This window comes from Corticium candelabrum, chromosome 1 (genome assembly GCF_963422355.1).
Source record: "Corticium candelabrum chromosome 1, ooCorCand1.1, whole genome shotgun sequence".
Lineage (NCBI taxonomy): Eukaryota > Metazoa > Porifera > Homoscleromorpha > Homosclerophorida > Plakinidae > Corticium > Corticium candelabrum.
The window spans coordinates 3,102,144-3,115,116 of NC_085085.1; the positions used below are offsets into that span (position 1 = coordinate 3,102,144).

Genomic DNA, 12,973 nt, shown 5'->3' on the forward strand with positions numbered 1-12,973 from the left:
ATTTCTCTTGTGAGTGGTGTAGCTAGCTAATTTAGCTAATTACTATTAGGTGCGGATGTTGAAAGGAGACCACCTGCCATCAGTGGCTCAGTCTGACATGCCGCGGGTATGGGAGCCAAGGAGCGCGGCCGGGAGGAGGTAAGGTTCAATGCAATGCGTCCAATGCAATGCAGTGGTGCGGTGCAATGGGTCGATCACTTCCAGAAAGACTGCCTGGCATGTAGGATCCCACCTAGCACCTGAGGACAAAGTCACAAAAGCCTGTGAACAAGATGTAATCTATAGAGTAAATAGCACTCAACGCGGAGATGACACCAACTCATGTGATCCAGTACTGTACAGGTGCATGCACCTCACATGACGAGAACACCTCACATGACCTAGACAACTCACATGACTTAGCTAAAGTACACCTCACATGACTCTGACTCAGGAAGCCTCGCAGGCCGGTATAAAACGGACACGCGTACAGCACAGGGTCGTTGTTGCAGCTGTGCAGTTGCTTTATTGTATCTAGGTCTAGGTACTGCTAGAGTCGCTGTCGCGAGTCGGTTGCTAGTTGACCTAGGTGTAATACCGACAGTTGTTACTCGGACAGTGTGCGTTGTGTCTCAGTCCGCGCACACGTGCTCGGCTCTTCACCCGGAACCGCGTGAGTCGACATTTTACCAGTCCACGCACATGCTAGCGTTTGGAAAAGCGACCGCGTTGTTTTCTTAGCTAGACGTCGGTACTACCATCGACGTCTAGAGATAGTCTCAAGTGTCAACTTGTGACAGTTTCAGCTTTGACCACAACTTGATTTGTAGCCATGACTGAAGAGGGTAAAGGTACAAGCACCTTTCTTGTTGGTAATGAAACTACTATCAAAACACCAGTACTAGACCGGGGACCTAACGACCGTAAGACAGAAAATAACTTTTAATATTCTCTCTATCAAAGTGATAGTAGCTACAGAGTTAATCTATTTCATGTCTATATAGTTCCTTCCAGTAAAGTTTTTTATAAAGTTGTTTGGATGTTCGTTTCAATGGGAACTATTGGCAACGTATTGGTTGTGGTGTGGAGACTTGCACAAAAAAGAGATCAGAGAACGTCTCTACTGTCAATCCTCATTATCATGCTGGCAGTTTCAGACTTCTTGTATTGTGTTCACTTGCTTCTTCTGGAGACTCTGGTGGCTGAATCTTATCAAGGGAAAAAGAAGACTTTGGAACAGATCTCTTCTACGAGTGGTCACGTATGCATTGCGAGCGGATGTCTGTCCTTGTTTTCTTGCTTCACAGCTCAGTGGGCAACGTTCAATATTGCAGATTATTCATTTGACGCAGTGAGCGAATGGTCTTCTCGTAGTTGCTGTTCACTAGTTCGCAAACGAAATTTGCTCATTATAATCACTTTCCAAGTTTTGCTCGTAGTTGCTGTTACTGGCTTCGCCGGTATCGAGTATTATGTGAATATCGAAATTTGGGACTCCAATAATTTTACAAGTCTTACTGAACAAACTAAGGTTTACATACAGTGTGCTTGGATACAGTCAAATGACCTCTCTTACTGTCGGAGTTCCACAGGGTCAGCCAAAGAGTCTAGACTTGGCAAGTGCACATCCTCCCCTTGGGTCATTTCTTACTTTGGAGGAGTGATAGCGATTAGTAACACTATTATTACTCTTGGATGTGTCGTTTTCTACATAGCGTTATGCATAACTCTCCGTAGACAAGCTTTTGTAGCAAACGTAACACAAGGATCTGACAGACACAAACTTCAATGGCGTTTGAGTGTAATTGTTCTTCTGAACGCTTTATGTTGGATTCCTGTGACTGTACTACATTGCATGTCAATAATTGATGTCAGTAAGTCTTGGAGCAACGATTCGACTACAGCAAATATTCTTCTCATCTCAATCAGTCCAGTAGTGAATCCTCTCATCTACACCTTTGCAGGAAAGAGCTTTTTGCATTCAATTCGCAGATATTGGAGACGAATAAAATGCTACCTATCTCTGAGACGAAATAATTCCAACTACAATGACGTTCACCGCAATGAAGATAATTGGAATACTGACGATACTTCCGTTTGGAGTTCTGAACAAAGCAGACTTCTACCGTCTGTTAATGATTCAAGGGAAGCTACCTAACACAATACTATCTGCTGTCGATGGAGTGGCCGTTGCAACCATGTAGCTGATTTGACTAAGATATCTTGTTTTGCTAATTACCGCTTATGCAAGCTTTGTTGACTAGTAGCTAATGTATACTATGAATTATTGCATGCATGGTACCTGATGGGTATGTGTGCTGTTTGATATTATTACATGCGCATGCATACATCTAGCATATTAAGTGCTGCTGAAATTTAATAAAATACACTTAGTAATACGTGGTGTTCGCTAATTATATGTTCACTGGGATGGATTTACACAATCCGTAGGGCGTGCCCTCTTCGTCACTAATTAATGATTACAATCTTGATCACTAATTTTCTCTCACAAACACACACACACACACACACACACACACACACACACACACACACACACACACACACACACAACTATCCTCCCGATATCAATGATCTACGACATTTCATTGCGGTACCGTAGATAGGGCTTGAATAGCATAAGAGATGCGGACGCGAGAAAAGTTACTATTAAACGCCCTTGTTGAATAAACGCCTCTTGTGTTTAGACGCCGTGTTTGTGAAAAACCGCTAAATGTTTTATGTAGTTAATTAACTAATTACTGACTACACAAGTAAATGTTTAGGGTAGGTATACCTAATTGTGGACACTCCCCGGTAGTTGGAGTTACAAACGCTGTTTCTCTTGTAACCTGCAACGGAGAGAGGGAAACTTGTCCGATGTACGCACCAATGTCTAGCTAGGCTTTAGAACAATGCCTGTACGACTAGAATCGCACAACATCTTCTAGCGCACTAGCGAAATAGACGGGATAACGTCTGTGAACAACACAAACAGGGATGTATCTTAGCTAATTGTGGACGTATCATACTCCGCCACAGAATGCGACTGGGTCTGAGTAACAGCTGGACTAGATACCTGAATGGTTGCCTCACAAGCTGGTATTTTGGGCCGCAATCAAAACCATGTTCTGCTGTGTATCACCACGATTCACCTGCGAACCTGTTAGCACCTACAAAGTTCCTCCCATCATGTCCACAAATTCGAGGTATGCGAGTCGATCTTTTGTTGGATCAGGAAAGTGCCCTGACGCTACGGAGCGCCATTCGTGCAAAAATCGTTCTCTCGTGCTGGTACAGAGAAAACACAAGAGATACGTTTCACTAGCAAGAGATGCGTGAATTCGACAAGCGCAGCTACTCGACGAGTTAAGCAATTATCGAGTACCTTGTTAAAGTTTTGAGCCTGTTTACGTTGACTGTAACGTGCTAGAAATGCGCACTATGGGCATGGAGTGAACATGTATATCCAGTCCAGTAAACACGTGATTATGTTCACTCACACTAGATCTAGACATTAGTAATCCACCGACAATCTAGCTGTTTTCACTGCTACTACATCTGGCCAAAATAGGGTATGAAATGAGAACGAACAAAGTAGGTGGAATGTCGATATCAGCGACATTAGTAATCCAGTCAGAATTTGACTGTCTTCACTGCTACTAGATCTGGCAACACTAAGCCACAAAATGAAAACCTACAAACTTACCTAGGATATGTGGAAGGTCAAAACTACCTTGTCTGATATCAATAAGCAGCTCTACTAGCAACTCAAAAAGATGCTAGAACCACAGTTTACAGTTCAGACATTTATCTAAACATCATCAATCGTCTCCTGCATTGTATCGTAGACAGAACCCTTGGTTTCTGCAAAATTTGAAAGGCACGACGCCATTTTACACAGAGGTTATACACCACAGAACATGGTTTTGATTGCGGCCCAAAATACCAGCTTTTGAGGCAACCATTCAGGTATCTAGTCCAGCTGTTACTCAGGCTCAGTCGCTTTCTGTGACGGAGAAAAAATGTCCACTATTAGGATACGCGTACACCTCGTGTCCAGGCGGTTCACAGACGTTATCTCGTATATTGTGCTAATGCGCTAGCCGACGCTGTACGATTCTAGTCGTACTGGTACCGTTACGAAGCTTAGACATTGGTGCGTATATTGGACATGTTTCCCTGTCTCTTCGTGCAGGCTACAAAAGAAAACTGCGATTGTAACTCAAATTACCGGGAAGTGTCCACAACCAAGTACAACTACCCTACTCATTGTATAAATATTTAATTAGTTTTTAAGTAATTAAAGAGAGTTGCAACTGGTACCTGTATGATGACATGGCATCTCAAACAAAAAGAAAGAATACATGTTCGGTTACAAGAAAGAATACAAACTTTATTGGCGTTTGAGTGTAATTATTCTTATAAATACTTTACATTAGATTCTTGCGTCTGCAGTACATTGAATTAAAATAAATTATTCTTGGAGAAACGATTTGACTGCGGCAGTTACTCTTCTCATTTCAACTAGTCCAGCACTTACTCCTCTCATTTACACTTTGACAAGAAACAACTTTTATTCCATTGTAATTTTTAATAGTGTGATATTAAATACAAGCGCATGCAGATGCGGCGTTCAATAGTTTTGTTTAGTTATTAAGGTTTAAGTTACTAGAATACAGAGTAAATTTCTAAGTTGATATGAATAATAAATTTGGATTATGATGTTGTTGCTAATTTAAAGTCTACTATTTCAAACTGTATGGAATGGATGCCTGCTTGCTGCCGCTTTAGGGCGTTCTAGTTGGTGACCGATTGATATCCAAACTACTGTGTAAACCGAACACGATAACTGTATTTACTACTACGAGCCCTCTCGAGATAGTCAGACACGAAGAACTAATAGAATTCTAGAAACATGTTACGTACATAACGTTTATTTTGTATCTCTAGTTCTATCCAGTAATATTTTCCATCGAGTTGCCTAGACGTTATTTTTGTTAGGAATTAACTTATGGGGCCTGATCCTCGTACTGACAAATAAAATCATTATAATTCATGACATAACTGTTACATATGAACTATCAGTTAAAACGTTCCAAATTTTATCACTTGTTAATATTAGTAGAGTTTCAAAGTCTAACAGTTAAGTTGTCTCCAAAGCAACAAGACACGCCTACGCTGTTTTGCAACGGTCATTGCGTGCTCACTTCGGCAAATTTTTTTTGGGAGTCCACTTCACACACACACATCAAGGACATATAGCCCGGATAAGTTTAACTTACACGTGCACGGTAGACCATTCTCACGTGCACGCATGCTGGATCATGCATGATTTAGTAGTTCGAAATGTGTTGTTATGCTGACAGATCGTGGGAATTGCGCTTTCTCTGCGAGCAGTTACCACACTCAGTAAACAGCAGTGCCTAGTGAAAGGAGAGCCCCAGTATGGGGAATGTTGGTTGCTACAAACGGTTTTCTTTGCAGAAATCGACTTTCTCGAGAAACAATTGACTCCAGAAAAGCTTTGCATGATGCAGCTATCATACAAGACGGCAGAGGTTTGCACATTTTGCTAGTTAATTGATGTTAGTTAATTAAGTAATTATTAATTTATTAGAATACAGTATTTAGTAACATTAAAGCACAATTTATGTATTTATGGTAGTATTTTGAACCTTAAATGTGATTTAATAAATAGTAATTTATAATTTATATGTGTATATACAGTAGTGGACAAAGTATTTGCCAGGCAAGAAATTTCAAGGGTTTTCAGGATGTTTGTGTTTGAGTGAAAGCACAAAATATTAATAAAGCGACTTCTTTGTCAATGTTGGTCATGCAATGGGAAAATCAAGACTAATTGGTACAGAATTGAGTCTAAATCAGTTGGTTGTTGCACTTTAATTAAGATTATTGTTACAACCTAGTTAAAACAGATTAATTAAGTTTAAATTACAACTTATCAAAGCATATTCAATGCAAACAATATTACAACCTTTGAAAACAAACTGACTTATCAATTTATGCTCATATCAGCACTTATTTCCATTCCGTAGTCCAGAATATCATGAAAAATCAACAACAAAAACTACCCGGCAAATACTTTTGTCCACTACTGTATATACTAGTAACTATTGCAGAAGAACCTGTTTATTAATCATGTACTCTGCTGTTACTGCAATTAATTTGTTTGCATAAGAAATGTATGGCATACAGGCAGGATTACAGGAAGTTGTTGATCCGGACAGTCTGTTGCCACAGAACAGTTTTTCGTTAGCCTAAAATACATAGAATCAATCCATGATCCATTTTAAAATAAAATTAAAACACACCCAATGAAGATGCCTATTTCTCTAGTGGGTGCACCGTTTGCTGGACATAAAACTGGAATGACTTGTTCTGAACACTAATTCTGAACACTGTAATTACAATCTGTTTCTCTCTTTATATCAAGGAATATTAACATAAACAGTTTCCTCAACTCAAAAATCGTGTATCCTTGTACAGTTTAGATGGCATTAGGGGTATTTGTTTTCAAACTTATTGTCAGATTGTGGTTTCTCCTTGTTCTCTGGTGGATTCGTTTGGGGATAATGTTTCTGTTGAACGTGTTTGGTTGTAGTTTTGGCTTTCATGAACAAACTTGGAAGTCCTGCTGATGCTGGACGGGTAGAAAAGGACTTGAAGTGTCGTCTAGCTACAGCAGTAGGTTGCACTCGAATCTTTTTCTTTTGTTTTCTGACTCTCACCTCTTTACCAAACATATGTAGGGCAGAACGCAGTTGCTGCTGTGTACCAGGTGATTGGATTCCTTTGCCTTGTAGTTTCCAATAATTAGAACAAAACCTTTCTACTGCAGCTATGAAGCTGTCTGTGACATGACTTTCATGCAGGCCGTCCTTGATATCTTTAGTGACCTGTAGTACTCTTTCAACGATGTCCCTTGACTTTTCATAGCTTTCTCTGTTAATTGGTTGTGCTTGATCTCTTTGAAATGTATTGCTAAAATCAATGTTGTCGTCAGCTGCAGTTCAGCCATGGCCAAATGCGGCCCCCGGGGCCGCATGCGGCCCCCAGCAAGTTTTGCGCGGCCCCTCAGCCAGCTTCCCCAGGGTTTAACTTTATACGATCATGGCACCTTGGCAAGTTGCGCACTTACGCTATCTACGGTCGAAGCAGAAATGGAAATTCGAGGCTAGCCGGGACCCGGATATAGTCACTCTCGTTTTGTTCTTGGGTCGATCAGATCTACAGACATGAATCAGGACCCATGGAGGATGTTCCGTCGGGGCGGTGCGTCGAGGACTGCAGAGTATTTGCCAAGATCTGTTCGATATGCTGATTCTCCACCGCAATCTCTACCCCCACCGCCGTCGCGGCAACAGGCAGAAATGCAAGTCAGCAACGCTAGCAGCAGTTCCAGGACTGGCAGTCACACCATCAGTCAACACAATGATGATCATCATGGTGAATGGTCAGAATCGAGATCGAAACCATTGTCACCATTACTAAAAGACCAATCAGATGACTGCGAATTCACTTGCTATTGTGTTGACATCGTCTAGAGTAAGAAGAATTCAATTATTAGATATATCATTAACTGCTTGAAACCAAGTTACTTCATCATGCTATCTGATAATCATGCGTAATTGATTCTTTGTGGCCCCTGTCAAGCCTAGCGCTTCCTAAATCGGCCCCTGGCCTTCATCACCTTGGCCATGGCTGCAGTTGCCACTTCAGTTGTTTCACAGGAACAAGGAGCAATTTTTTCAAAGGAACGTTTGATATCTTCGTCAGACCAATTGATACTGATGGAAAGAGACTTTAGATGTTCTTCTTCTGCTTTTTGGGGGACACTACTGTAAAAGGAAATGGGTTGGCAGTGTTGTCCTAATGCCACTGCTGCAAAGAGCTGACGGCCTTGAGGCGAATACGATGGGATAGTATTGACACTGCTTTTGCGATACTTCATTGCTGCTGCACATTGGTGTTTGCAAGGTTGACTTTGCATTCCGATGGGACAGGTGCACTCACCCAGTTGTAAGTCTACTACCACATTGTATTCTTATCTGACTGACTCACAACAGTGTAAACGTCTGGGTCTTCTGTTGCGACAATGTCGTCAGATGGAATGGTGTACGCTTTTACTCCTGTCACAGTAAATCTTGTGGAGACAAAATGATCTAATCTGTTTGTGGCAACAGATATTAAACGTCGCTGGTAATACAGTTTGCGAGTCTGTGTGAGAAGATTGAACATTTGTACCACATTCCAAGCTTTATTCCTTTGGAAAAGGATGTCTTTTATGATGCGTATGCTAGCCTCTGAATAATGGTTAGTATAGTTGCCTCGTGTGGGAAAGTTCTTTCGGAAACACACAGCCTATTCTTTCCTCTGTTGCCAGTAATCACCTAGTCTCTTTTTGAATGTCTGAAAAGGGCTTTTGTCTACTTCACGTTTGATTTCAGTCAATGCTTGCTCACTTGGGGCATAAACAAGTTGTTTTGTTAGAGCCATACAGGTAATTCTGTCTGTACCACAGATACCAAAATTTGAGCTCCAAAGCCATCTTCATATACTTTGTATAAAATGAAAGACACATAGGTGTAATTCCGCTTGAGGCCATGTACTCTTTAGAGCAATCCGTTTGCTTGCACAGTCATCTGTCAATAATGTTAGTGGTCCAAGATTTGGGCCTCTTCCAAAAAATGCACACTTGGGCAGTATGTGGCACAGTACTGTAAACCCTGCTGACAAGGTAACAGCATCTTCACTGAATGTCATAACTGCAGCAAGTGGTAGAGCTCCTATTGATGTGCCGCAGCTAAGTATGAACACAGCTGTGTTCAAGTTATCAAGACTGTCTGTTGAGTCACAAAAGACTAGCTTTGCACTTTGTGTGACCATTTCATGGACTCTGGCCATGAGAGGAGTGACTAGAGCTAAAAGGAAGGGCATGGCATCAGTCTTTCTGGTTTTTGGTTTAGGTTCATTCATGTTCATTGCAGCTGCTGCTTCATAAGGTTGAAGAAATACTTGTCCAGGTTTAGGTTCATTCATGTTCATTGCAGCTGCTTCTTCATAATGTTGAAGAAATACTTGCCCACCCTCTTTTTCATGTTCCTTGTTGTATCGTTGTACTTCCTCGAGCAGTCGCTCAAACATAGCCTCTCCATTTTCTGGTTCAGTGTTGTCTGATCGCCATTTTCTAAAGAGGCGTTGAATGTCTCGTACATTTGGGGTTATGGCTCTGTCTGCAAGAGTGCTCTCAACTACTCGTGGATCACTTTTCAGTTGAATCTGAGTCAAGTATTCATGTTTTGCAGAGGCAGCAGAGCTGCCAGACTCAAAGAGACTAATTTTTGCTTTTTTCACAGCTTCTGTGACTGGCCTAAAGCTGAGAGCATGGCCACTGTGGACTGGGTGGTATGTGATTGTTAAGGCAAGATATTCAGGGTGGTCTGAAGTTCTAGATGCCTCAGGTGGGTATACCCTAACTATTAAAGTGCTAGGACACATTGACTTTTTGTCTTGTGTGGAACAATGTATGGTGGTTTTCTTTAGTTTGCACTTCCTTTCTGTGGACATTTGTTACAGAGTTTTCTGTTTCCTGTAATGATGACAATGACGAACAGTTTTAAAAAGGAGCCGCCATCCTTTTGCTTTGAAACCTGTAGTGATTCAATAGGTGGTTTTTGAAACCTCTTCAAAATGTGTAATCCACTGGACAGCTGCAGTTTCACAATTGGCACTTATCCATGCTTCTAGAGTATAGTTGCTTGTTTCAGCTCCTAGGAAACTTTCCAATTCATGCTGACAACATGAGTCAACAAAATAGTTGTACCTTTGAGGGAGCAAGGGTATAATACTGGTAGGGAGGCCTGAATCAGATTTGCATTCTTGTTTGGCATCAAGTGGGTGCTCTAGATTGGCTTCACTGGTAGTTTGAAATTGTTGAAGTGTGTCTTTGCTTAACCGTTGCTGGGTCAAATGAAGGTCAAACGAATTGGGGGCCGTACGATATTTCCTTCCAACTCTCTCTCTCGTGACATTATTACCTGCAGACTGCTGCTGCAAAGAAAAAGACTGTCCGACGAAAGGGGCGTTACCGCGACTCGATGAGCGTGCGCTATCTCTCCTAGAGAGTACGTAGCAAACGGAGGCAGTGATAGTGTTGTTGTGTTAGCTAGTCACCTATAAACCTATCTCAGGTGCGAAGTTGTAGAATTGCCTTTGCGTTTTCATGGGGAGGTCGTGTCCGGTGAATGATGGTGGTGTCCGATGAACGGGGTCGCAGAGAAGGATCATGTTTACCATCCTAGCATAACCGTTTCAAGCCTTTGGACGTCCCGCGTATGGAATCTCAGTCTTTACTAATCCTTCTTACTGTGGGCTCTAACAAAGCTTAGTCTTACTTCCTTTACTTCTTGCACGGCTGTCCGATGATTGATGGTGTGCGATAACAGGGGCGTCGCTCTACCAGCAACTCAAAAAGATGCTAGAACCGCAGTTTACAGTTTAGATGTTCATCTAAACATCATCAATCGTCTCCTGCATTGTATCGTAGACAGAACCCTTGGTTTCTGCAAAATTTGAAAGGCACGATGCCATTTTGTAATTACGTAGAGGTGATACACCACAGAACATGATTTTGATTGCGGCCCAAAATACCAGCTTTTGAGGCAACCATTCAAGTATCTAGTCCAGCTGTTACTCAGGCTCAGTCGCTTTCTGTGACGGAGAAAAATGTCTACAATTAGGATACGCGTACACCCCGTATCCAGGCTGTTCACAGACGTTATCCAGTATATTGTGCTAGTGCGCTAGCCGACGCTGTATGATTCTAGTCGTACTGGTACCGTTACGAAGCTTAGACATTGGTGCGTATATTGGACATGTTTCCCTGTCTCTTCGTGCAGGCTACCAGAGAAAACTGCGATTGTAACTCAAATTACCGGGAAGTGTCCACAACTAAGTATACCTATACCTACCCTACTCATTGTAAAAATATTTAATTAGTTACTAATTAATTAAAGAGCGTTACAACTGGTACGTACCTGTATGATGACATGGCATCTCAAACAAAAAGAAAGAATACGTGTTCGGTTGACTCACAAATATTTGCGCATGCGCATATTTGGGGTGTTATCATTTCCTCTCGCGCACAGCAGCGGTTTGCTGTTCGGGGTACGCGTTGACACGTTCTCTCCTTTTCCTGATTGTCTCGTCCTCCCGACAGGCTATAAGTACCACACAAACACGAGTCGCGCGATACCAAACGAGCTACTCAACCGTTCTCGATGGCTATCAGCACGACCAACTCGAAAGTCGTCTCGCTCTTTGTCCTCTTCATCATCAGCCTCGTCGTGTCTCTCATCCCGCTGCGCTTCCACAAGTTGGTCTCTCGGCCCGGCGCTCAAATCGTCCTTCGCTTTCTGTCATGCTTTGCGGGTAGGACAAACACTGAACTCTGTACCACATTAATTGATTGATTTTGGTGTAATGCGAATGCGTTTTTCAGGTGGTATTATCTTCGGTACGTCGTTACTTCATCTCTTTCCTGAGGTAAAAGAGTCGTTTGTTCGCTACAATGAAGAGGCTGACAAGCACGTGGAATATCCGGTGCCAGAGATGATGGTGGGTGTCGGCTTCATGATGGTCTTCCTACTCGAGCAGACCGTCGCGTCCTGTCGTCGCCAACAACGTGAGACGACGAACAAGTGTGTCGATGCCTTGCCAAATGTGGTGAGTTCTGATAATCTCGTGGTTGGGACTTGTCTGCCCATGAGTGTGGAGGAGAATAGCAGGGAGGTCGAGGATGTGGTTAATGATGAAGCAATTGAGTCTCACCACGGGCATTCACATGGAGTCGAGTTGCTTGCCAATAATCCGGGGATCAAAGAGTATGCGTTTGCATCTGCACTGTGTCTTCATGCGTTGTTCGAGGGGCTCGCGCTGGGGTTCCTTGATACATCGAGTCATGTCTTTCAGCTGCTCGTCGGTGTGTCTCTTCATAAGGCAACGATTGCAATTACGTTAGTTATCCAGCTGGTGAAGGGTCGTGTCAAGTGGAAGGTGTCGGTCGCCATTGCTCTTATCTTCTCGTTCATCACTCCTATCGGTATCGCTGTCGGGACGGGCATCGAGGCGAGTGGATCGACAAAGAGTGCACTGGGAACACTAGCGGAGACCATTCTTCAGGCTATAGGAGCCGGGACGCTTCTCTACGTTGTTGTCATGGGAATTATTTTGGAAGAATTCAGAGAGGGCGATCGACATTTACAGAAGTCATTATGTTTTTTGGTCGGCTACCTCTTGGTAGGACTCTTGGCATTTATACCGGAAGATCATCACGACGACGATCATTCGGATCATTGTAATGGGACGTTGACTGACGTTTCGTAGTTGATTTTTATGTTTAACTGCATGAGGCGATCCAATCCATCTACTGATGTCCAGAGAGTGTTAAGACTGGAGAGTCTTGTTAAAGAATTATATTGTCATATCAAACTCTATGTGCAGATGTCACTCATTATGTTCTATTGTATTGTATTACACTCTGCTGGACTGTTTCTTTACACTGTTGTCTTCCTACCTAAAGGTCACATGGTCCCACAGACGTCACAAACGTTAAGAATTTGGTAGCATGAGATATCAGCCTCTGGCTGTTATTTGAAACACACCAAACTTTATAGTTTTACACCTTTTGTATATTAATTAATTAATTAAGTAATTAAAGCTACAATTTAGGAGATCACCCACCCTTACTTGAGATTGTGGGCATTACAACAAGCAACCAGATCTCATCTGTCTGCAAAAATACCAGCCATTATATTTCTCATAGAGATAAAAGCTCCAGACTTCTTTTGCCGCCATATGTATACTTCATGTATCTGCCATGTCTGTCTTCTGATTTCACTGGCCATGGGTACTGTACTGTCGTCTGATGGACTGAGTGCTATCAATGATTCAATAACATATAAATGCTATA

The 12,973-nt window shown here is 42.2% G+C and overlaps 1 protein-coding gene across 1 annotated transcript; it reads left to right on the plus strand.

Annotated features, from left to right (window-relative positions):
• The first annotated feature begins 11,135 nt into the window (after positions 1-11,135).
• On the plus strand, positions 11,136-12,492 carry LOC134183005 (zinc transporter ZIP3-like). The gene is made up of 2 exons (XM_062650451.1): positions 11,136-11,433; positions 11,504-12,492. The coding sequence occupies exons 1-2, from the start codon at positions 11,283-11,285 to the stop codon at positions 12,385-12,387; spliced, it is 1,035 nt and encodes a 344-aa protein (XP_062506435.1). The 5' UTR covers positions 11,136-11,282; the 3' UTR covers positions 12,388-12,492.
• The last annotated feature ends 481 nt before the right edge of the window (positions 12,493-12,973 follow it).

Excerpts from the sequence above, each read along its gene's own strand:
- LOC134183005 (XM_062650451.1), top strand. The coding sequence starts at position 11,283 with ATGGCTATCAGCACGACCAACTCGAAAGTCGTCTCGCTCTTTGTCCTC. Across the intron at positions 11,434-11,503 it reads CTTTCTGTCATGCTTTGCGG|GTGGTATTATCTTCGGTACG; the intron begins GTAGGACAAACA and ends TGCGTTTTTCAG.